Genomic DNA, 26,388 nt, shown 5'->3' on the forward strand with positions numbered 1-26,388 from the left:
ACCCACCCACCCCCCTTGGCTACGTCCCTGGGGCTGGAATGCAAGGACTGAAATTAAGAGTTACAGGCAATCTTTCAGGCTAGGGTTAAAGCCACTCATGTAGGAACAATCTTGAGGGGAAGTTGGATTTTTGTGGTGCCCTGGTCACTGAAAACTATGGGGTGGGGGTAGAGGCTTGACATTGCATACATTTCAAGCTGTTCCACCAAACTGACCTACTTTCTCCACTGGGGCAGGATTGACAAATCAGCAGTTTTTTCACTATCTATTGCAGTGATGCAAGATCTACATGAATTCATTCTGGATGATGAGGAAATCAAAATACACACGTCCCTCCACATTCACTAGGTTTAGAGGCACAGGACCCTTGTGAATGTGGAAAAACTGAAAATAATAAAACACTGTGTTTTTTTACCTGAGAGAACACCTCCCTTGGAATCTCTTAAGTTCTCCAGTGCAATCCTATGGTCAACATCTGCCAGACATTGACCATAGAACTGTGCTTGAGGAGCAACAGATGCCTAGTGGAGTGTTCTCTCTTGGAATCTCTAGGTCCTTCAGTGCGACTTTTTAAAGTTAAGGTTGACTGTTGAGTCACACTGGAGGACCTAGATATTCCTACAGAAAACATATTAAAATCTGTGAATAATCAAATCTCCCAAAGTCTAAGTGAAACTGTGTCCCTTATATAAAATAGTAAAATCCAAGTTTGCTTTTTGGAATTGAAACCTGTTTGGAATATTTTCAAGCTGTGTCTGTTTGCATGGAGCATGTCCAGAGGAGGGCGACCAAAATGGTGAAGGATCTGGAAACCATTCCCTATGAGAAGAGGCTTAGGGAGCTGGGTATGTTTAGCCTGGAAAAGAAACAGTTAAGAGGTGATATGATAGCCCTGTTTAAGTACTTGAGGGGTGTCACATTGAGGATGAAGCAAGCTTTTTTTCTGCTCCAGAGAACAGGACCCAGAGCAATGGATGCATTAGAAGGAACTTCCTGACAGTAAAGGCTGTTTGAGAATGGAACACACTCCTTCCTCCGAGGTGGAGTCTCTTTCTTTGGAGGTTTTTAAACAGAAGCTGGATGGCCATCTCTCAGGGGTGCTTTGATTGTGAGTTTCTGCATGGCAGAATGGGGTTGGACCTTCCAGATTGGAGTGCAATTCCCAGTGTCCCTCATATTGGCCATTTTGGCAAAGGGCAGTTGGGAGCTGCAGACCAACAACATCTGGAAGGTTGCATGATTCTCACCTTTCCAAAATGCAGCCTTAGGGACTGTGCAGACAGCCCTGAATGTGTAGCGTCCAGCTGCCCCTTTTACAGCTAGATCAGAGCCATGGCAACTGCACACCATGGCCCCGATCTGACCTTTCCAGGGCGCGATAGCTGCAGCCTTCCAGATTGGAGTGCAATTCCCCAGCGGAACCGGGGCATGCGTCATATGGATGCTACGTCCCCAACCCAGCCTTTAAGACTGGTCTGCACAGGGCCTTAGAGTCCTAATTTTGGGGGAAATAATAATAATAGCAGCAACAGCAATAACAGCATCAATATACAGGTTGAGTCTCCCTTATCTGAGCCTTCGGGGACGTTGGTATACACTTGGGGTTCCGGAATTAAACTCCAGTGGATACTAAGGGCTCACTGTATTTGTATTTGCATATTCCAACATAAGGGAATATCTTGGAGACGGCCCTCATGTTGAAGCACAAAATTCACTTATGGCTCATACACACCTCATGCACATAGCCTGAAGGTAGTTTTACAATATTTTTAATAACTTGGTTAATGAAGCCATGTTTGTGCATGCTGAACAAAAGTGTCACCATGTCAGCCACCCATGAAAAAAGTTTTGGGTTTTGGAATTCCAAAGGAGAGTGATTCAAGTTACACAGTGATAATGACAACAATAGTAAAGACACATCTGGTGGGCCAGGAGTTTAATTGTTCCCATCAAAGTCTTCTCTTCAGATTTCCTTTTCTCCCTCCCCACCACAAACTCAGGGTTTGCTGTTTCTTCCATAAGCCCATTTGGAGGACCAGGGACCTCTGCTTTCTTCCAATGATGCTGCTGACTCTGTTGACATTACCATATTTTTCCCATGGCCTTTCTGACAAAGAGAGACTTTCTTTCAGCAGAATTGCTTGGGAACAATGAGGGGGACCCACACGTTCCCTCGTGACACAACACGTCACCTTCTGCAGCCACCACAAAAGAGCCATCTGTGTTTCCTCCCATTGCATGGCGAGGCAAAGAAGGAGAGGGTGGCTTTAGAAATGCCACAGCTGGGCATGAAAAGAGGGAAGCAGTGGCTCTGTGTAGACATACACTACAGCTGTCTATTGTGTGTGTATTGAAATGTGCCTCTCTCACACAGTGGGGTGGGTGGCTGTAATTGACATTTGGGGACCCCAGAATCCCCCAGCCAGTGGGCCTGGAGGACTGGAGATTTTGGGAGATGTAGTTTCTAGAAGACCTTGACCAGAATCCTGTTTTATGCATGTGTCCCAGTGGAAACAGTGAGATATTTTGGTCTGATGTGGAACATCCCTGTGTCCAGTTCAAGGTTGTGGAAGCAGATTGGTGCATGAGGTGCCGTTGTGCATACAGGTGCACATGTGAAAATACATGTGTATTTGGTTGCACTTTGAGTTGAGGTGTGCATTCAGTTGCAGAACATTGCCCTTCGATGCCAGGGTTGCATAGCACCATCTGTGCGTAACTCCACCTGTAACGATACATTGTGCAGCATTTCAGCCCTGCTCCTTCTCATGCTGGGATGGGGGACTCTAATGCGTGAAACAATCAATTTTCTGTCCTAGGACCCTCTGGGAGTCCCATGGACAGCCCAAAATAAAAAACATAAAATAGAAAGCGTGCAGAAATCACTTCTAATTTTGAAATTAGTGAAGTGGGAACTGGCAACTTGAAAATGGAGAGGATTTTTCAAACGGAGGCTCTGGGAAATGGAGGGGAATCGAACCATCCTAGTACAGTGGACCCTTGGTACTTATTGGTTCCAGGACACCCTGTGGATACCAAAATCCATGGATGCTCAAGTCCCTTTAAATACAATGGCATAGTAAAACAGTGTCCCTTACATAGAATGACAAAATCAAGGGTTGCTTTTTGGAATCTATATATATTTTTAAATATTTTCAAACCATGGATGGTTGAATCCGTAGATCAGGAATCCGTGGATACTGAGGACCAACTGTATACGCACACTGCAAATACATTGGGGGGGTGAGTGGGTTGTGTAGCCATGACAGAAGGTGGTGACAGTTGTATGCAGAGTACGCTCAACCCATCTTCCCTCCATCCTACCTCTACTGGTTCCCATTTCCCTTTTTTCTATTCCATCTCTGCCCTCAAGCCTGCAGTGCCTCTTTTTTCACTCTCTTGTCTCTATGGAAATTAAATTGTTTTCGCATCCTTGACAAGGAAGCCATTCCCACATAGGTGAAATGAGGACTTTCTTCCTGGTTGGCAAAGACAGTCCATGCGAGGAAGGTTTATCCCGACGGTGGTCTAATTGGGAGCTTAGCCGGTTCTAGCCTAATTAAAGACATGACATCTGTAGTGTTCCAAGTAGCAGCCTTTTGACAAACGGTCCCTGGCGAGGCTGGTATGAAATGGGCATTTCTTTCCTTAGATTTTTATTCTGCAGGGAGATGCCAGGTGCATTGATGGCAGAGTAACAACATCCCCCAGGGATTGCTCTGTTCTTGCTGTGGATTTGCTTCTTTCTTTCTTTCTTTGGTCTTGCAGGTGGCACCCAAAAGAATCTTTCGCTATTAATAGTTTTGTGAAAAAGCAGAGCAACGTTTTTTAAAAAAGAAGACAGCCAACTAGAAAATGGGAGCCAGTGTGGTGCAGTGGTTCAAATGTTGGACTTTGGGAGACCAGGGTTTGAATCTCCACTCAGCTGTAGAAATCCATTGGGCAACCTGGTCCAGGTCATACTCTCTGAGCCTAAGAGGAAGGTGGTGGAAAATGACATCTGAAGAAATGTAACCAAGAAAACAAAAGCTAGTGTGATGTGATGGAGAGTCCATCACCTTCCAAGGCAGTTTATCTTACTCTTGAACAGCTCTTACAGTAAAGAAATTCTTCCTAAACTTTAGGTGGAATCTCGCCATCATAATGTTTTTAAATATTAGAAACAATTCAACTATCCCACTTAAAACAGTGCTAATTTAAAAGCATTTAAAACATAAGAATAAAAGCACAGCACGTGTGCCCCCACTGAATAGCCAAAAGGTTATCTAAATCAAAAGGTCTTTGCTTTTTAACTGATGGGGATTGTGGTTGCCTCAAAAGTTCCTCTGGTGAACTACAACTCCCAGATTCACCCAGCCATCAGAGTTGTAGTTCAGCAGAACTGTTCCAGGCTGTGCTTAAGCAACAGCATTCTGAGCAAAATGAGCTTGAAATGTGTAGATCATGTGCTCATTGTAAGCATGATAGCTTGGGGTTTCTAGTGTTGCAATCTACCAATGAAACTTAATATTGCTTTTGTCATCTCTTGGTGGCATTTACACAGAAATGGGAATCAGGTAGCTCTCCAGATGTCACTGGAGTGGACTGCAACTACTGACATTCCTCACCACTGGCTAGGCTGCCTGGGACTGATGGGATTTGCAATCCAAGAACATGTGCAGAACTGCACAATGCCACCACTGCTCCATTAAGCCTCTTTGCTTTTTTTTCCCCTCGTTTGGAGGAGGAGCAATGTGTTCTCTCTTTTTTCTCCTGTAAGGGTGCTGAATGCTTCATTAATTTAAAGTCATTTGCATCCCATTTGCCATGACTGCAGAAAAATGCTAGGACTGGTAATTAACGATAGATAATGAGTGTCAAGACTGTTAAGTGACTGCTAGCCAGAAAAGGACCTGTGACATTTGAACTGTCTAGCATGTTCTGCTTTTTCCTGCGTTTTATGGTGTATTTTAATATTGTACTAGTTTAATTCTATGTTAATTCTATTTTAATACTCACTTCATTGTATTGTTCTTTAAATTTGTAAGCTGTGTCCTAATACTGGGGGAAAACCATGATGATGATGATGAAAGATGCACCTCAGTGTTCCTCAGCCACCCTGACTTTTCTTATTACTAAGACACCCAGATTTATAACCCATCGTTGGGAAGATAAATGTTCACCAACTGTCATTCAATGGTCAGAGGATTTTAACTGATTTAGCTAGAGATGAACATGTATCTGAAAAATGTCAGCTTCAAGAAAATGTATTTTTGGGAACATAATTTATCTCAAAGTGTCATTGTGGTGGTTATAGTTACCATTTTTACTATTATCAGGTTTCACAATCTACTAGATATTACTGACGAGATTTGGACCATCAGATGATCCAGGTTCTGTCCCAGGAATCTAGGAATTAGTAAAGTATCACTGGATAATGTGAACCGTTCCAAGCAGTGTTGCTTTTTGCAATAATGATCTTGTGAGCCCATCTATGGCAATTTCATTTAAATGTTTTGTTGGCCCAGGTGGAATTGCCCTCAAAGGACCCTTCATTGCTGGAATCACAGTAGTTCATTTTTCCTAGAAGTACTGAATTGCAGTAGGTCTCACTATTTCATAGACTTACCCCTTTCTATGCTGCCTTCAATTTGGCTATATCTATCATCATCTTCATTATAATAAATAATAAATAAAAGTTTTATTTATATACCGCCCTTCTTACAATCAGGGCGGTGCACAACAAATCAAATACAAATTACAAATGCAAATACAAATACAATATAAATACAAATACAATAAGACTATTAAAACCCATATTAAAACCCCATTCTAGCCAGCTACCACTGCTGTCAGAGGGGGGAAAGACTAGCTGGAACTTGTGTCTGGGAATGCTAGCTGGAACAGGAAGGTTTTTAATTCCTTCCTGAACTGGGCCAGGGAGGTGGCCGAGCGGAGCTCTATGGGCAGCGTGTTCCAGAGGGTCGGGGCAATGATGGTATATGACCTCCTTGATGTGGAGGCTAGTCTAGCCCCTGGGACCCTCAGTAGTTGCTGCCCAGATGTTCTGAGGGTGCGGGGCGGAATGTATGGGGAGAGGCGGTCCTCTAGATATCCTGGGCCCAAGCCATGTAGAGCTTTATAGGTTATAACCAACACCTTGTATTGCGCCCGGAAGCGAATGGGCAGCCAGTGTAGATCTTTAAGTACAGGTGTACTATGACTGGCCCTGGATGTACCAGTGACCAATCTGGCTGCCATGTTCTGTACCATCTGTAGCTTCCGGGTATGGTACAAGGGTTGCCCCATTATCATCATTCAACATCTTTATCAATTACTTGGATGACAGAATTGGGGGCATACTCATCAAATTTGCAGATGACACCAAATTAGGAGGAATAGCTAATACCCCAGAGGACAGGATCAAAATTCAAGATGTCCTGAATAGACTAGAAAGCTGGGCCAAAGCTAACAAAATGAAATTCAACAGAGTAATATAAGGTACTGCACTTGGACTCATAGATCCCTTTCACATGTAGTTTCATTCAGCCAGTTGTCACACAGATATAGAATGAGCGACAACTGGCTGAATGAAACTACATGTGAAAGGGATCTATGAGTCCAAGTAGACCACAAGTTGAACATGAGTCAACAGTGTGATGCGGCAGCTAAAAAGGCCAATGCAATTTTAGGCTGCATCAGTAAAAGTATAGTGTCTAGATCAAGAGAAGTAATAGTGCCACTGTACTCTGCTTTGGTCAGGCCCCACCTTGAATATTGTGTCCAGTTTTGGGCATCACAATTCAAAAAGGATGTGGAGAAACTAGAGCATGTCCAAAGGACAGCGACTAAAATGGTGAAGGGTCTGTAAAACATGCCCTATGAGGAAGGACTTAGGGAGCTGGGGATGTTTAGTCTGGAGAAGAGAAGGTTAAGAGGTGATATGATAGCCCTGTTTAAATATTTGAAGGGATGTCATACTGAGAATGAAGCAAACTTGTTTTCTGCTGCTCCAGAGATTAGGACCCGGAACAACGAATCCAAGCTGCAGGAAAAGTGGTTCCACCTCAACATTAGGAGGAACTTCCTGACAGTGAGGGCTGTTTGACAGTGGAACAAACTCCCTCGGAGTGTAGTGGAGTCTCCCTCCTTGGAGGTCTTCAAACAGAGGCTGGATGGCCATCTATTGGGGATGCTTTGATTTGGATTTCCTGCATGGCAGGGGGTTGGACTGGATGGCCCTTGCAGTCTCTTCCAACTCTATTATTCTGTGATTCTATGATTTGTACCCCACTTTCCCCCAAAAAAGCAGCTTGCAGTCTAAAAACACAGTGCAATTAAAAACTTACAAAACTGACGACCCAAACTTTCTTCTTCTCAACTCAAAAGATAACCCAAGCTTTCTTTTTCTCAGCCAAAGTTATGACTGGTATATTATATTATTTTCAGTTTGAATTTTAAAGCCCCATAGGATTGTTACATCACCATCGGTGAGAAAAAGTGGTGTATCCCAGGGTGTTAGCCCTTTTGGGGAAAATATGAAGAGCAGATCTATTAGCAAACAGCCGGCCTCAGCAGAGCAGAGCAGAAGTTTGTTGTTAACTGTGGTCAAGTTGACTTTGACTTATGGTCGCCCTATGAATGAGAGGCCTCCAAGTCATTCTGCCATCAGGAGACCCTAAGGTGTACCTATCAGGGGTTTTCTTGGCAAGATTTGTTCAGAGGAGGTTTGCCATTGCCTTCCCCTGAGGCTGAGAGAGTGTGACTTGCCAAGGCCATCTAGTTGGTTTCATGGTCAAGTTGGGAATCGAACCATGGTCTCCAGAGTTGTAGTCCAGTATGCCACGTTGGCACTATCCATCTGCAAAGCAGTCTTTCTCTTTTCCTACTGCCTTCAACTTTAACAAGCATTATTGTCTTTCTAGTGAGTCATGCCATCTCATTACATCTCTAAAGTACAACAATCTCAGTTTAGTCATCTTGGCATCTAGGGAGAGCTCAGACTTGATTTGCTCTAGGGCCTATTTATTTGTCTTTTTAGCAGTCCATGGTATCCTCAGAACTCTTCTCCAGCAGCTTTCTTCACTGTCCAGCTTTCACAATCATACATATCATGCATTGGAACTGGAAATACAACAGCATGGATGATCCTAACTTTAGTTTTCAGTTATGTATCTTTCTATGCCTGGATCTCATCCTATTCCTTCTCAGTTGCCCTTCCAAGTCCTAGTCTTCTGATTTCTCTAGATGTTTCTTGGACCACATGGTCTGGTAGCTTAGACACACAAAGTACTGATGACCATGCATAGCTAGAAACAGAAGAAGGAATGGAGAAATGTGAAATAAAGAACTCAGAATGAGTATAGTCATGGAGGGGGCCCTGTACTATCTAAAATCCCCAATTGATTTAACGCAGTGAAGGGGGAGGCAAGAGAGAACGCTTGATTTTCCAACATAGGCCTGTTACAGACTGCCAAAATAAAGCTGCTTCGGGTCTCTTTGGAGGTATGCTGTTTAAATGATGCATGCATCCTAAGAATCCGGAAGCTGCACCAAAGCTGCACTCCAGTGCTTAGGAATGGAGTGTGGCTTTGGCGCGACCTCCGGACTCTTAGGACCCAGGCATCATTTAAATAGCATACCTCCAAAGAGATCCGAAGCAGCTTTATTTTGGCAGTCTGTAACAGGTCATAGTTTTTGACAACTTTTCAAACTTAAGTTCTTACTAGTTCTTTCTGGAGGACAAATCATTGATGTATTTATTTATTTTGCCTATGTTCCAATATATCATTGCAATGAATCATCAGCAACAGCATCTTGTTTTGCATTATTATTATTATTATTAAACTTTATTTCTATAGCGCTGTAATTATACACAGCGCTGTACAAAGTCGGTAAAATTAGGAGTAAATAAAAGCCTGCCCAAGGCGTACATTCTAAGATAATAACAATTAAAAGAGGAATAGATAAAATTACCATATAGAAAGGAAAAAACAGATTAAAAACATGCATCCCACTTTCCCCCCAAAACAGGAAACCGTATGTGCCAAATTCACATTCATATCCTCTTAATGTCCTTTTCCCTGTTTTCCTTCCCCTCCACCTTTCTGTTTCTTTTCTCAGTTATCATATGTTAAAAATACCATTAAGAATGCTTTCTTTAAAAATCCTGAGCAACTAAGCCCACTGAGCAAACTTATAATAGCTTATAAAAGCTCATAATAGCTCTTATAATGATGGTGTTTTCTCCCAAAATGAGGAGCGGATTCAGCAGTGTTGTTTTCCTGGAGCCCCTTGGAGGCAAACGAGACAGGACTGGGAATGCCAGCTGGCTAAGAAACAAGACAATAGCCTTGGGTTTCTCCAAGGACTTTAAAAGTCTCTCCATATTCTGGCATCAAAAAGGTGAAACTTTTTCTTTGCATGCAGATAAGCATCATCACCTGATAATGTCAGGCTGCTCTTAAAGCGTGAAGAGGGGCACATGTGGAGGGTCAGAGATCAATTTTCCTCTCTTTCTGGCCATCCCTTGCTGGACTATACCACCATAATCACTTCTAGGCAATGTTGGGGCTATATCTAGGTTGTGGAGGTGATAGCTAATGGTTACGCTGTGCCCCTTCAAGCAGATTTTCAGCCAAAATTGGATTTTTGCTATTAAGTTGAGCTAGGGGTCTCTTGAGCTTTGGTCAGACCTCACCTGGAATATTGTGTCTGGGCACCACAATTCAAGAAAGATGTTGACAAGCTGGAGGGTGACCAAAATGGTGAAAGGTCTGGAAACCATAAAGCCCTATGAGGAAAGACTTAGGGAACTGGGGATGTTTAGCCTGGAGAAAAGAAGGTTAAGAGGTGATAGGATAGCCCTGTTTAAATACTTAAAGGGATGCCATATTGAGGAAAGAGCAAGCTTGTTTTCTGCTGCTCCAGAGAATAGGACCCAGAGCAATGGATGCAAACTGCAGGAAAAGAGATTCCATCTAAATATTAGGAAGAACTTCCTGACAGTAAGAGCTGTTCAACAGTAGAAGATGCTGCCCTGGATTGTGGGGGAGTCTCCTTGTTTGGGGGCTTTGAAGCAGAGGCTGGATGGCCATCTCTCACAGGGAATGCTTCAATTGACGGTTGTGAGAAATAGGTGCATAGCAGAATGGAGTTGGACCGGATGGCCCTTGAGGTCTCTTCCAACTCTTCTATGATTCTCTTTTTCTGCCGTACAATTTGTTCTAGGGTCTATCACTACCAAGCCTGGGCCAAATCCTAAAATACTGGAACCTCCCCTTGTGTTGCCACTGGGTCCTAGTGAGGTCAGCAAACATGATACCTTTAGCAGCAACCATGGCTTCATAGAGTATGCCATTCAGATCAACAACATAGGTAAGATTATAAACACAGGGACACATTTCATGGCTCTCACCCTGAGATTTCTCCCCAGAAAAGAGGGTTCAGACCCTGAGATCTGGCAGCCCTACTCTAGATAATGCCACTTTTCACATCTCAAGTATCAGGTATGATACCTTTAGCATCAATCGTGGCTGCAGAGAGTATGCCATTCAGATCAACAATATAAGTAAGATTATAAACACAGGGACACATTTCAGAACTCTCGTCCTGAGATTTCTCCCCAGAAAAGAGGGATCAGGCCCATCAGGCAATGCTACTGTGGACAACACCACTTTTCACATCTCAGGTATCAAGCATGATACCTTTAGCATCAACTGTAGCTGAGGAGAGCATGCCGTTAAAATCAACAACAACATAAGTGAGATTGTAAACACCCTGCACCTTTCAAAGCAGAGCTCTCATCCTGAGATTCCTCCCCAGAAAAGAGGGATCAGGCCCTGAGATCTGGCAACCCTACTCTAGACAGTGCCACTTCTCTCACTGCAAGTTGTACAAGATGCTTGGAATTTCCCGAGGACCTGAAACTTGATCAGTTCCTCGTTGTCCTTGCCAGTAACACTGCCTGCAGTGTATCCAACCGCCAGCGCCAAGAAAGCAAGCTCCCAGCCCTTCTTCCGCAGTTGCCAACCCAGGCACTGCCAAGGGCTGCTGACAGTGCAAGGATGCCTTGTAGTGTTGGAAGTGTGACAGATGGGGACTCTCTAGGGGCCAAATCGATCAAGTTAAATGAATACTGGGCATTTCATTGCGGGTTCTCTCTGCACAATTAGCCTCCTGTGGATAGATCTTTACAACCGCTGCCCTGGACAGGGTTTGTTTTAATGGCACGTCGTTCTCTAAAAAAGACAGTGGTGATGGAATATATTTGGAGAGCATTGTCCGTAGTTTGTTCCAGGGGTGACTTATAGCAACTTGGCTTTCTTTTGAAGAGGGAAAGCCAAACCACAGGGCCGGAGTAGGAACTTGCTTGTTAATGGGGTTGCAGTTTTGCAGTGGCTCCCAGACTTCAGGCTCCCAGACATTGTGGAGTTCAGCTCCCAGGATTCCTTACTGCTGGGAACTGAAGTCCAAAACACCTGGAAGGCCATTTGGGAATGACTGAACAGCTTCAGATTTAGAAAGGAGCTTGCAAGGTGATGTTCCGTTGAAGTTCTGGCTAATATCCAGAAAGGATCCATTGCTCCCCTGACATTGAAGCTGCAAAATAGGTTCAGCACCTTGGATAGCTTGTATAAAGTTTGGATGGAAACCCAGAACAGATACACTGCTCCGTTGTTACCAGGGCCAAGCCCTTCCCTGGTTAGTTATTAGGATGGATTATCAGGATGTGTAGTTCTAATTAAAAACATAAACTGGGTTGGGGAATCATGCAACCCTCTAGATGTTTTTGGGATGCAAGTCCCAGTGGTCCTACCTTTATCTTTAGTATATTCGATTATCTGTACCACCTATTTTGTTTTATTTTCCATTATGTCTGTGTGTATGTGTGGTTTTTTAAAGTTATATTTTTAGTATTTTATATTATTGAACAGTATATACATGTTTTATTCTGCTATGGTTTGTAAAGCGCCATATACACAGATGGTGCTATCTAAATAAATGATAATAATAATACAATATGGATTTTTTTATCCACTGCTTGAAATATCCACGGCTTGACAATATTTTTGAAATATATACATTCCAAAAAGCAAAGTCTGGTTCTGCCATTTTATATAAGGGATACCATTGTACTCTATGTCATTGTCTTTAATGGGACTTCAGTATCCACTGATTTTGGTATCAATGGGGGGTCCTGGAACCAAACCTCAGTAGATGTCATTTTTAATGGTATTTTAAGGTGGGAGGGAGAGAGGGAATTGGATTTTATATGTTTTGCTGTTTTTACTTGTGGTTTGTTGTGTTTTATTTTTATTGTTCTTATGTTTGTTGTTACCTGCCTCAATACAATACAGGAAGAGGCGGGATACAAATAAATGTTGTTGTTGTTGTTGTTGTTAGATATCAAGGACCCACTGTACATCATCATCATCATCATCATCATCATCATCCTAGGCTCCATCTACATGCAGAAATAATGCAGTGTGAAACTTCTTTTCTTGCTATGGGTTCATGCTATAGAATCTTGGGATTTGTAGTTTTGTGAGATGTTCATCCTTCTCTGTCAGAGAGCTTTGGTGCCGCAACAAACTACCAATCCCAGGATTTCGTTGTACTGAGCCATGGCGGTTAATGCAGTATCAAACTGAATTATTTCTGCAGTGAAGCCTTAGCCTTAGCCAGGATAGCCATAAGGAATAGTATCAGTCCTACAGCGTTTCAAAGGGCCCATTATTCTCACTCCTGCTTTAAAAGGATACCAGGCAAATTCATGGAAAAGAGCCATGCCTTGTAATGACTGTCTGCCATTATTGCTATTTAGAGCCTTCATATCCAGGAACAATATACCTCTGATTGGCATTTGTGAAGAGAAATGGGAACTGGTGCCATGATGCCAGGTTTGGTGGGCATTTTGGAAGCATCTGATCTGGCTGTTTGGGGATGCTGGACTAGACTGACTGTTAGTGGCTGGTTTCTTATGTCCTTTGTTCTGGCTGAGGAGCTATTTGTTGGTGTGTTTTTTAAGACGGAAGGAGCGTGGAAGGTGTGCGATACTATAAATGATTTCCGACAGCCTCGGATCCCATATAAAAATAAACAGAAAAGGGAAATAGGATGATGACTCCTACTGGAGAGGAAGACTCCACATACCTCTTCATTTCCTTTCCTCTGACTTAATCATAGCTGATAGGTTTCCTCTGCAATTGAATATAATTTGCAGAAATAAACAGTGTTACTGCTGGAATGCATCTGGGATGGAGGGGAGCATGGATCATTAAAAAGAGGAGACTGCAGCAGCCTCATTGGGAGGACTCTTTAATGAGATCTGTCAGGCTAGTATTACCTCTGGAGGTAATAATGCAAATTCTCTCTTTTCCCCCTCTGCCACAGCGACATCTTTGCAGCTGCTCTGAAACTGACCTCCTACAAGATGAAGAAGACTCTGAATTTTTGTTCAGTCATCGGCCTCCTTATAGTAAGTAAAAATTCTCTTGCTGAATACTGTCTGTCTGTCTATCTATTTCATCACTCTACCTGGCTGTTTCTACCCTACATCAAACGCTTCTGTTGCTTTGCAAATTGAGCCTGAAAGAAACAGCAGGGGACCATGGACTACACCACTGGCAGTGCTGGTTGAGGCTTTTGAGTGTTATCATCCAGAATGACCTTTCTTTTAAAATGATTCCTTCCACCAGTTGTTTCATGGTGTTTGTTTCTTAATGTTCAAGCTTCTTACTTCCCAAGCTTTGGACTGTTACGAGATCAATGAAACTAGCTGGAGCTCTGCTTGATCTGGAAGTCTTCCAGCACTAGGGATCTGGGTTCAAGTCCCCACTCAGCAATGAAGGTCACTAAAGAGACCTTCTTAAGCCAGCCATGCCATTCAGATCTTAACCTACCTCGCATGTAGGGTTCTCAGGTCAGGACCATTGCATGCATAAGACCCCCAGGTGATGTCAGGACCATTGTATGCATAAGATACTGGTGACCCCAACTTCATGTCATTAATAAAAAGATATTAAGGATAAATGCACAGTTTTCCAAGCTCTGCACTGAACAACAACAACAAAACTTTACTTGCAATCAGAGCTTTTAAGAATTCAAAGATATAGCCGTGTTAGTCTGTAGAATCAGTATGTAGAAAGATCTTGTAGCACCTTTGAGACTAACTGAAAGAAGTTGGCAGAATGGGCTTTCATAGACTAAAGTCTACTTCCTCAGATGCATATGTAGCTGAGGAAGTAGACTTTAGTCTACACATGCTTTTAAGAGTACGGCAAGTTGTAGTCTAGCCAAAGAAAGTTTTGCAATCTCTGTGTTGAACAGTAAAGTCCATAGAAGCCACTTCAATGCTGTACAGCTGCAGTGTGGTCAAGAATATACATTTTAAATGAATTTTTAAGGCAACACTGTCATCCTGAGCATCCTCTCCTTCAACTGGAGGCAAGGGTGCCTGGTGTCCCTTATTGTAAGGGATCTCACTTATTTAAGGGCAAAAAAGGTTGTACCTTATAGCATTGGCAGATGTCCCTTATCATAAGGGATGTTGTCGATTTGAGAGTTGGAGCAGCTCAAATGCCTACCGCTCTGGAAAATAACGCTATAACTTTAATTATTTGTACTCTCAACCCACTCCTGTATCTCTATGAAGCGCATTCTCCATTGAATGCATCCCAATGTGGTACTGGTTTCATGGTGACCACAAGGAAGGCTTACAGTTGAAGGCCTCCACTGCATAATGTCTTAAGTATTATGTCAACATTGTGTGTTTTGCATTTCCTCAAGCCATTTCCGATTTATGGTGATCCTAAGGTGAACTATCCTGGGGTTTTCTTGCAAGATTTGTTCAGAGGAGGTTTGCCATTGCCTTTCCCTGAGGCTGAGAGTATGTGACTTGCCTAGGGTCACCCAGTGGATTTTATGTCCGAGCGGGGAATCGAACCCGGGTCTCTAGAGTTGTAGATCACTACGCCACACTAGCTGTCACTAGAGGATTTTTTAAAAATAGCCACGCAGCATAAAAAGTAGATGTGGCAGCAGCTTTAATGCTGGTTTTTATTTTCAGAGATGTTGTGGACTTAGCCTGGAATATCAGTATGCAAAGGGATCTTGTAGCACCTTTGAGGCTAACTGTGTGGAAGAAGTTGTAGCATAAGCTTTTGTAGACTTGAGGGGGTGCGTCTGCACTGTAGAAATAATGCAGTTCGGCACTACTTCAGTGACCATGGCTCCATCCTACAGATTCTTGGGATATCTAGTTTGGTGAGGCACCAGAGCTCTTTGCCGGAGAAGGGTCAAGACTTTGTAAATCTACAAATCCCACGACCTTGTAAAATCTCAAGACTTTGTAAATCTACAGCACTTAAAGTGTCCCAAGGTTTCTCATGGCTCCCTCTGTCCTCTTCTTGTTCATAAGTGTTTCTTGGCAGACCGATTAGATATTACAGGCCGAGACGGTAAACCTTGCGTGAACCCAGGAGCGAATGAATCAGTCTTTCAAGTATGGCAGCGTGGACATCTTTGCACTTAAATACCACTTAGGGCTGGTGGGGCGAAAGTCGCCTCTCCTTCTCCTTCCCAGAATAAAACTCTTGATTGAAGCCACGTGGCACATGAAATCTCAGCCAGCGCCAGGAAAGAAAATTTTAGGAGAAGCTGACAAAACCATAATGGCAGGACTTGTCATAGTCTTAATGACAGCTTTGATTGCCACATGTGCTAGAGAGCCAAAAGCCGAATCATGTGAGGTTGCTGCCCTGTAATCATCAGCTGGTTCTGAGACAATTCTTCCCAGTTTACAGAGACTTTCAGCTACTTCTGGAACTGGTCTGAGCATCCCTGGACTAGGATTTGACACATGCATGGCACACCCTCCCACTGTCCTGATTTGCACAGGGACAGTCCCTACTAATCCTCTGTTGTCCCACTTTTTCGGCTGCTGTTAAAATGTCCCAATTTCTCTCCCTTCCTGTTTCTCCCTTTCTCCTCATTTTATTGCAATTGCTGCAGACTGAATTCAAAGCACAAATGCAGTTTGCACTAAAACTGACTCAGGGAGGGAGACGGGTCAAAGGGGCAGGATCTTGCCCTTCCCAGTCAGGCAAAAGCAAACTGCTGCAGCCTCTCCTAGCTTCTTCCAGATTAGTAACTTTTGCCACCTTGATCGCACTCTGATGTTGCTTGGTCACACATATCCCAGTTTTCATCTGTGAAATGTTGGTGGGTATATGGAGGTTAGATAAAACTAGTCAGTTTTTTCAGTTGTGGTTTGAAGTTGGCTTGTTCCCACTAACTATGAGTAAGGTTGCACTTGTTCGCCGCCTTGAGTCCCTATATTGGGAGAAAGGCGGGCTAAAAGAATAATAATAATAATAATAATAATAATAATAATAATAATGTGAAGTCGAAGGCTTTCACGGCTGGCATCCATAGTTTTTTGTGGGTTTTTTGAGCTATGTGGCCATATTCTAGAAGAGTTTATTCCTTAGGACATGGCCACATAGCCCAAAAAACCCACAAAACACTAATAATAATAATAATAATAATAATAATAATGTTAATCGCAGTGGGCCTGAAGTAGCACTGCCAGGTGCAGTTTTATTTCAATTAGTGTATTTTTAATGCAACAAAAGAACGGCAACTATTATCCCCTTTTCAGCATCCCCCCATGCCTTTGTAAATGACCCTATAACATATAATTCATAGCCTGAAGGTCATTTTATACATAATATTTTTAATAATTCTGTGCATGAAACAAAGTTAGTGTACAATGAACCATCAGAAAGCAAGGTGCCACTATCTCAGCTAACCTTGTGGACGATTTTGGATTTGGAAACATTTCAGATTCTGGATAAGGGAGACTTGACCTTGTATTTGGGGTCAATTTTTTGACTAAAATCTCCAGGTTTATGCATGAGTATATACAGTAAATACAGATATAGATTATATAAAAATACACACACATACACACACACACACACACACTGCACACCACTACAGCTCCATAATCAAAATTCAAAGTGTAGATAAAAGTGTCTTTACGTTCCGACAGAAACAAAGCAAGAAGGGGCCCAACCGAGCCAGCCATGGGGAAAGCCTTTGAAGCATTTACAAACTGAAAGTCACTTTTTGTTTTATTTAAAAACATATGTCTAACTTGGCTTGGCATCAAAGTATCACATCTGATATGTTCAAAGCGGCATTCATTTGGAAAAATTACAAACAGAGCTGCAGGATCCTGAACCACTGAACTCTAAGAAACACATTTGGTTTTGCCACTTTGGGCATGTCTACACAGGCCAAATGAACCGGTTTCCTCCTGCCCTTACGGCGCCCTGTCTTCTCGCTGCACGGTCAAATCCCCAATTCAAGTGCAGACTGTTTTCACGATGTAAGAGGGCAGTTCTGTACCAAATCTGTCCCATCCATTTTATTGTAGGGTGCTCTGAAAACGGGGAAACTTGTTCCTTTGGCCCCATGTAGACATGCTGCCCAAAGTGGTAAAACCAAATTTGTAAAACCAAAAAGACTTACCATTTGCTTAGGATTTTCCAGGAAAACCCAGAGCACTCCGAAACAATGCAAAGTGGGTGTTTACACATGCATGCCCGCTGCTGCCCAGCACTACCACCTTTGGCATACATTGCTCCTTCAGAAGTTACAATGAGGTGCCCAGCATGTATGTTGACAGCCACCTGGCATCGCTATGGAGTATGGAAGTAATGGGAGCCAGAATACTCCTGGAGTAGCTGGAGTATTTTGGCCAGTGTAAATGAGCCTTTAATGAGGATCGGAGAGGAAAATTAAAAAGAAGAAACCGTCAATATTACAACGAAGAAAACTGTTTTGTCTCCTCTAGCCTTCCACAGTGGAGCACACTCATTTCCATAAAAAGAACCAAGAAATGGAAACCAAGATCTGGAACTTTATAATGATAGGAGATGCTGTACTTTTATTATTATTATTATTATTATTATTATTATTATTATTATTAAGCTTTATATAGCACTGTAAATTTGCACAGTGCTGTACATACAATCAATTAAAACACATAAAATAAACCTGCTTATGGCATACATTCTACAAAAATAATTAAATATAATACATATTAAATATAGTACATGTTAACAGTCAATAAAATAAGGCAGACAACAAATTAGAATAACATTAGATAACCTGTCCCAGGTCATCTAGTTCAACCCCGGAGCAAGAAGCTAGTGCGAAAGCAGCCCTAAGATATAGGTCTCCAACCTTAGTTTTTAGGAACATCTAACAAAGGAGGGTCCTCCATCTTCCAAGGAAGTCTGTTCCACTTTCAAACAGCTCTTTCCCTCAGGATGTTCTTCTTAATGTTTAGTGGGGATCCTTTATATCCTTTGGTCTGCCATCTGTTTTGGACTTGAGATATCCCAGAAGCCCCAGCCAACTTGGTCAGCAATCTGGAATTATGGAAGTCCAAAACATCTGGAAGATCAATGGTTGGGAACCACTGACCTATATCAAAAGGCAATAGTGGATGTTGGCTTCCCTATCTTTGCAGGTGGTGGATCTAATGTGGATTTTATTTTGAACCATGAAGGAGACATCAACGTTACTGAGCCTCCTCTCAGGAATAAGATTCAGTACCTTGCCTGTTCGGAAGTTTCAGCTAAAATCTGGAATGGATTTACTGCTCTGCTGACCTGGAAGCTATCCACCAGCAGCCTTTCACCATAGTCAACAGGAGACATTTTCATTCCTGGCCATTTTGTAGCTGGTGTATAACTCCAGATCTCGCCCCATATCCACTTCACAGCTACAACTAGACATATTTTGGTGATTGTGTCAGTGATAAATGGGAAACTTAGGGGGTTTTGGCTCTGTTTTCCCTATGGTGGTGTTTTGTTTTAGTGTATTTTGTTAACTGAGTCAGAGCATGGAAAGTTTACTTTTATGATCTGCAGAGCTGTAATTTGCAGCAAAGATTTATGTTACTCCAGTTCCAAACCAGTGTCTTAAAGGTAAATACACTAACATTTCATATGAACAAACTATTTCCTTTTTCACTGTGCAGTTTCATACAAGATGTAGCCCAACATCTTAAGTCTGTCTTTCTTTCTTTCTTTCTTTCTTTCTAAAATGTTAGCTTACTGGTATTTTGTTCCACTGATAGGTTTCTTTTACATTCCTCTGTGATATGCATTGTTACTGGGAAGTTCTCTTGTCCTTGTGGGTTTTCTTTCCATAGAAAGACGCACATCTCCAATTATATTTATATCTTTGTCATATGCATCACACATCAGACAGTCCACTCCATCTAAGGCAGGGATGAGCAACCTGTGGCATTCGATATATTGTTGGACTGCACTTCCCATCATCCTGGACCACTGCCTCTGCCAGCTGGAGCTGATGGAAGCTGTATTCCAACAATAGCGGGAAGGCTACACATTTCCTTACCCATGACCTAAGCCATTGGATTCCATCTCCATTCCAACTCCAACAGTTTGTGATAGTAGATTAAAAATACTCCTGGAAGGATTTAAAACAAAAAATCATTGTTAAAGGAGTTTTTCCCCCCTCTGAATTTGGACTTTTAAAAGATGTATCCAAGGTGCTAAACCCTATCCACTTCTAGGTTCAGCACTTCAGCTCCTTTAATGATCAGACAAAAATAAAGAGTGGGTTCATTGGCCCACTGACCTGGAAGCCATGAGCCAGCAGCTAAAGAAAGGTTCAGTCGCCTCCTGTCTACTCTGTTTCTGTATGTGGAATGAAGGGCATCTTGTTTTTCAAGTTACAAAGTCTTGGATTGACTCTAAGGATCGACATGCTCCTTCCAATCCTCTCCCCCGATTTAAATTATTTACTTGTTAATCTTGTAATAGACAGTCTAATTCAGCATCAGCATAATGAAACATCATAGAATCATAGAGTTGGAAGAGACCACAAAGGCCATCCAGTCCAACCCCATGATGCCATGCAGGAAAAGAAGATATAAATGCATACAAATGTGCATACACACACGCACACACACACACACACATGTGTGTGTGTCTAAGAGACCCAGCGTGATGTAGTGGTTTGAGTGTCGGACCACAACCCTGGAGACCAGGGTTCGATTCCCTGTTCAGGAATTGAAAGACATCATCATCATCATCATCACCATTGTTATTCTTTAGTATTTCCTGCTTTTTACCCCAGACTCAAAGCAGCTTACAATTTAGAATACAATCAAAATCATACAAAAGTGAGCATGCAAATAGAATTAAACTGTTACAGTGTTAAAACACATTACTCATTAAAAGAATAAGTTGTAGTTAAAAGATAAAAGCCTTGGGTGACTCACACGATCTCTGCCCCAGAAAATAAGGATGAGTTTGCCTTAGGGACGCCCTAAGTCAGAAATGTCTTGAAGGCACATAACAATATGTCTAAAAATAGACTAAAACAGCATACTAATGTGCTAAACTAATACATTAAACTAAAACAATAACCATGAACGAACTAATACCTTAAACAAAGAGCCCTGACACCTGCAATCCTTACTGTAATGAAAGAGAAGGGAGATCCAAAAGCAGAATATATTATTCTATGACAACGATGATGGTCAATTATTTATATAGTGCCACTGATGTACATGGCACTTTACAAAAGAATAAAACATTAATATTAATATGTATACCTCAATATAAAATATTAAAATATGATATTAGAACACAATACTAAAATACTGAAAATACAATAGTAAAATATAATAGTAAACTATAATGCAAAAAAAAAAAAAAAAGCTAGCATTCTAACTTTTTATTCTAGCATTACAGAAGCAACTAAATCAATTTATTGTGGTTACTAGTAGCCACAACCAAAAGTTATTACATCGTTAGAATCCTTATTGCTGAAAAAGTCCATAAATGGTTTCCAGCTTTTCAGAAACTCTTCCACTGCTTTATCCTTTAAAACCTACATTAATTTGGGCTAATTTGCCATATGAGGAAGGACTCAGGGAGCTGGGGATGTTTAGCCTGGAGAAGAGAAGGTTAAGGGGTGATATGATAGCCCTGTTTAAATACGTGAAGGGATGTCACATTGAAGAGGGAAGCTTGTTTTCTGCTGCTCCAGAGTACAGGACCCAGAACAATGGATGCAAGCTACAGGGAAAGAGATTCCAGCTCAACAGTAGGAGGAACTTCCTGACAATAAGGGCCGTTTGATAGCGGAACTTACTCCTTCCTCGGAGTGTAGTGGAGTCTCCTTCCTTAGAGATCTTTAAATAGAGTCTGGATGGCCATCTGTCAGGGATGCTTTGATTTAGATTTCCTGCATGGCAGAATGGGGTTGGACTGGATGGCCTTGTGGTCTCTTCCAACTCTATGATTCTAATTTAGCAGATGAACAATCCATTCTTCTGTCGTCTGTGCTGTCCTCTCCCATTTTCAACCAATGTAAAAGAAAATTTAGCTCAGTTTTTATCATATCCCCCCTTCAGGCTTTTTCCTGGCATCAGGCTTTTTCCTGGCATCAGGCATGGGCGCAAACCTGTGGCATAGAGGAGTATCAGAACGCCGAGGGCCGTTGTGTCACCTGTGAAGGATGTCCACCGGGAGAGGAGCCAGACCGAGTAAGCAAACGTACCTGCACCATCTCTAGAGACCTAATGTCATGGTGGGCTTTCTCTATGGTGGTCAGTGGCATCACTAAGGGGGTGCGGAGGGTATGGACCACATTGGGTGACACCCAGAAGAGGGGTGACACCTGGTTGGACTCTCCTCCCCCTTCCCAGGCTTTCTGGGCATTCTCTCTAGGGAAAAAGCCTGGGACAGAGGAGCAAGAGGAGAGTGTACACATCTCTTCCGGCAGGCCTTTCCAAAGCAAGATCAGTACACTAAGAATCTGTGATTGATTGTCGACAATCGCCTAGTTGCCTCTGCTCTGCTTATTGTTAATAATTGTTAATTATTAATGGTTGTTTTAATCATTGATAATTTAATTGTATTTTATTATTACTGATGGGAGGGGTAGGGTTATAATATCATTATATGATATTATATTGATATTGTACTTTATTGGTTTATTTTAATGTAAGCCGCTTTGATCGTTCGGAGGAGCGGGATATAAATTATTATTATTATTATTATTATTATTATTATTATTATTATTATGTGCCTTTACAGGCTGCTCCATCCCGGGCTTTTTCCCTGGAGAGGAGGTCTGGGATGAAGGATGAAGAGCACGCCTTTGAAAGCTACTTCTTCCCCGAGGTTATTCACACTGTGAAATAATCCAGGATGAATCGGGGTTAAACGTCTGTTGTTCACACGCATCCCGAATGAATTTGATTAAGTTTGGGGGGGCTGCCAAAAATACCACTTATGATAATTGAAAGAGTCGGGTCTTGGTGGTGCAGTGGCTAAATGCTTGTCCTGCAGCCACTCACTCAAAGGTTGCGAGTTCAATACCAGCGAAAGGGCTCAAGCTTGACTCTGACTTGCATCCTTCCGAGGAGGTCTCTTTTAGAGTACCCAGATTGTTGGTGGCAATTAGCTTACACTTTGTAAACCGCTTAGACACTGTTAGTTCAGTATGAAGCGGTATATAAATGAAGCTCTTTGTTTGTTTTGTGCTGTAAGACCTAGAAATTCCTAGAGAAAATATATTAACCATATTCACCAATAATCAAAACTGCAAAAGTCAAAGCCCCAAATGTGGAGGCTGAATTGTGCTGACTGAATTTTTGCTCTTTTGAAGTTATTGTTGTTATTTATTGTTTTAAATTGATTTCATGGTCTGCTGCCCTGAGGTCACTGAACGTAGGGTGCAATATAAATATATACAGAAGACAGAAATTTTTTGCTTCCACATTTATTTATTTATTTGAAATCCAGTTTCTAGCCCTCGTTGCTTGGAAGCTGCTTTGAGACCTGTGAGGAATAGCTACTGAAGTTTCCAAAGCCAGCTTGAATTAGATTTTCTGGCACCAAGCGCGTGGTTTCATTGCCAAACTAGCTCCTTCCTTCGCTTCATTACTTCTAAAATTTCAAAATAAAAAATTATGCAATCTATTTGCATGATTTTTGCAGGTCACACAGTTCAGGACCAAATTTGAATTGCCTGTCAAGGAATGAAGTTAACTTGCTAAGGCAGAGAATGCCAAAACCTGTTAAAACGCCTCCATTCCCAAAACTTGGAGCCACCCAAGCTTGAATCTAGCCCATGTCAAAAACCGGCTTTCATCGTTTACTAGCTTAGCTGGTAGATCTTAATGTATTCCATGCTGCTGCATTTGCAACCTGCGAACACATAATTCAGATTTTAAAGAAATAACCCTCTCACCTCTCCCTCTGAATGGTTGAATTTTCATGAAGATGCCATGGCTTTGCACAATGTTCTGCCAATTACTGTCATGGGTGGGCGACAACTGACAACTGCAGCTTTATTTTGTTACGGCGTGCCTTCAAGTCATTTCTGGCTTACGGCAGCCCTGAGTCGAACGTATCACAAGGTTTTCTTGGCACGATTTGTTCAGAGGGGGTTTGCTTTTGCCTTCCTCTGAGGCTGAGAGAGTGTGACTTGCCCAAGCTCACCCAGGATGGGTTTCAAAATGGGTGACATCTGGCTTGATGAGTTTCCATGTCTAATATTAAACATTAACAGAAAAGAAACAGGCTGAGGTCCTATGGGATATGTGACAGCGTCTTATTTCTGCTTTTGTTTGATTTTCCCCATAGAAATGTGGCAGTGGGGAAGGACTGGGCATGATTTGCAAGCCTTGCTCAGCAGCCTTTTTCTCTCCCAGCTATGGGCTGGACCTCTGCTCATCGCATACCCACTGTGAGGGCAAGAAGAGAGTCCGTGCCAGCCCCGGGACAGCAACAGCAGACACCTTGTGCGGGGACTGCATGCCAGGGTAACACGGCTTATCGCTTTACTATCTGTTCTCTTGCAGGGCATGGACAGCGTGTGCAAAGTCCCCTGTTCTGGGGGCAGCGGAGGAACTCCTTTTTGAGCATGGAGCCTTGTATGCCATTCAGTTTGACACCATCTCTTGCATGCCTTCTAGACACCTAGAATAAAGTGTTCCCTGCATGTGAAATTCTGCCAGATTTTTATTGTTTGGAGTTGGATTGTGCTTAGCTTTACATAGGGGTGTAGTTACTTGCAGGGGGTGGTGGTAGGGCATCAATCTCCTGAATTAGAATTCTGTGCCCGCAGATGAAAATTTCTTTCCATCCTCAAATATCTGGATGGGTGACATCTGGCTTGACAGCAGCCCATGCAAAAGGGATCTAGTAGTCTTAGTGGACCACAGACTGAACATGAGTTATCAGTGTGATGCGGCAGCTAAGAAAGCAAAGGCAGTTATTCCCAAATATCTATGTTTCAGGATGGATGACACCTGACTTGACAACAGTACATGTGAAAGAGATCTAGGAGTCTCAGTAGACCACAAATTGAACATGAGTCAACAGTGCGATGCTGCAGCTAAAAAAAACCAATGCAATTCTAGGCTGCATCAGTAGGAGTTTAGTGTTTAGCTCAAGGGAAGTAATAGTCCCACTATATTCTGCTTCTGCTTTGGTCAGACCTCACCCGGAATACTGTGTCCAGTTCTGGGTACCACAATTCAAAAATGTTGAGAAAGCTGGAGAGTGTTCAGAGGAGGGCAACCAAAATGGTGAAGGGTCTGGAAACCATGAAGAGAAGAGACTTAGGGAGCTGGATAGGTTTAGCCTGGAGAAGAGACAGTTAAGAGGAGATATGATATCCCTGTTTAAATATTTGAAGGGGTGTCACATTGGGGATGGTGCAAGCTTATTTTCTGCTGCTCCAGAGACTAGGACACAGAGCAATGTATTCACACTCCAGGAAAAGAGATTCCACCGAAACAATGGGAAGAACTTCCTGACAGAAAGGGCTGTTTGACGGTGGAACATAGTCTTTTGGAGGGTGGTGGAGTGGTCTTCTTTACAGGTTTTTAAACAGAGGCTGGGTGGTTATCTGTCAGGGGTGCTTTGATTGTGTGTTCCTACATGGCAGAATGGGGTTGGACTGGATGACCCTTGGGGTTTCTTCCAACTCTGTGATTCTTTGGTTTCTAGCATCGCAGTAACTTAACACTCCAGGTGAGCCTTTAGAAAGAGAGTTCAGGCATCTAGAGACAAGCTAGTTACCACGGGAATGTGAGCACAGCAAATGGAAGAGGTTTCAGCATCTCACTCTCTACAATACAAGAAATTTGGGGACTGAAGGAAGAGTTCATCAGGTGGTGCAGAATTCTTATTTAGGTTCAATAACCTCATCATCCCCATTCCCTCATGTCTGCAGTCTGAGATGTGATGCTGAAACAGATTACAGATCTTCCTAGGTTAGTATTGCTTGCACCAGGGCTGAACAGTGTGGCCCTGTGCACAAATGTGATGCTCCCCCAAATCTAGTTTTGTGACCCTCATTCCACCAGAGTCTGTAGATTCTGACAAAAGAAGCGAATTGCCTCTTCTAGAAATCTCCAAGAGCAGCCATTCACCTTTCAAATAGATTGCAGTGGAGTGTTACACTGTTTAATAATAATGGTGATGAAATGCAGGTTGAGTCTCCCTTGTCGGAAATAGCTGGGACCAGAGGTCTTTGGGATTTCAGTGTTTAATGGATTTTGCATATACAGTGGTACCTCGGGATACGAAATACCCAGGTTACGAAATTTTCGGGATACGAAAAAATCCCATTGGAAAACATTGTTCCGGGTTGCGAAAGTTTTTTCGGGTTACGAAAAAACTTTTGGTGCTTTTCGGCGCGATTTCACACGGAATCGCGGCTTTTCCCCATTAGCGCCTATGGGAATTCGGCTTGCGAAAGCCTTTCGGGTTACGAAATTGACAGCGGAACGAATTAATTTCGTAACCCGAGGCACCACTGTACCTAATGAGATATCTGGGAGATGGGACCCAAGTCTAAACACAAAATTTATTTGCGTTTCATATACACCGTATACACATAGCCTGAAGGTAATTTTAGACACAATATTTTTAATATTTTGGAGACTGGACCCAGTTTTACAGAGAAATGCATGGTTAGGTTAACTGAAATTAATACAGGTTGAGTTTCCTTTATTCAAAATGCTTGGGACCAGAAGGGTTTTGGATTTCAGAGTTTTTTTAATTTTGCATAGGCCTAATGAAATATCTTAGCAATGGGACCCAAGCCTAAGCACAAAATTAATTTGTTTCATATATGCCTTATACACGTAGCCTGAAGGTAATTTTCGGCACAATATTTTTAACAATTTTGTTCATGAAACAAAGTCTGGGTACAGTGAACCCTCAGGAAGCAAAGAGGTCATTATCTCAACCACCCATGAAAAAAAGTTTTGGTTTTTGGAGTATTTTGGATTTCAGGATTCCAGCTAAAGGAGACTCAACCTGCACTGTTTCA

General features: G+C 42.3%; 1 protein-coding gene across 1 annotated transcript in view; it reads left to right on the forward strand.

Moving 5' to 3' along the window:
• Window positions 1-26,388, forward strand: part of RELT (RELT TNF receptor) — a 92,057-nt gene that overhangs the window by 43,600 nt on the left and 22,069 nt on the right. The window contains exons 2-4 of the mRNA XM_089513040.1: window positions 13,375-13,459; window positions 21,449-21,580; window positions 23,688-23,866. Of these exons, the coding sequence (XP_089369166.1) occupies window positions 13,415-13,459; window positions 21,449-21,580; window positions 23,688-23,866 (356 nt within the window). The 5' untranslated portion in view covers window positions 13,375-13,414. The remainder of the gene's footprint in view (window positions 1-13,374; window positions 13,460-21,448; window positions 21,581-23,687; window positions 23,867-26,388) is intronic.

Source organism: Sceloporus occidentalis, unplaced genomic scaffold, assembly GCF_023333645.1.
Source record: "Sceloporus occidentalis isolate IW3139 unplaced genomic scaffold, rSceOcc1.0.p SCAF_2, whole genome shotgun sequence".
NCBI classification, from domain to species: Eukaryota; Metazoa; Chordata; class Lepidosauria; order Squamata; family Phrynosomatidae; genus Sceloporus; species Sceloporus occidentalis.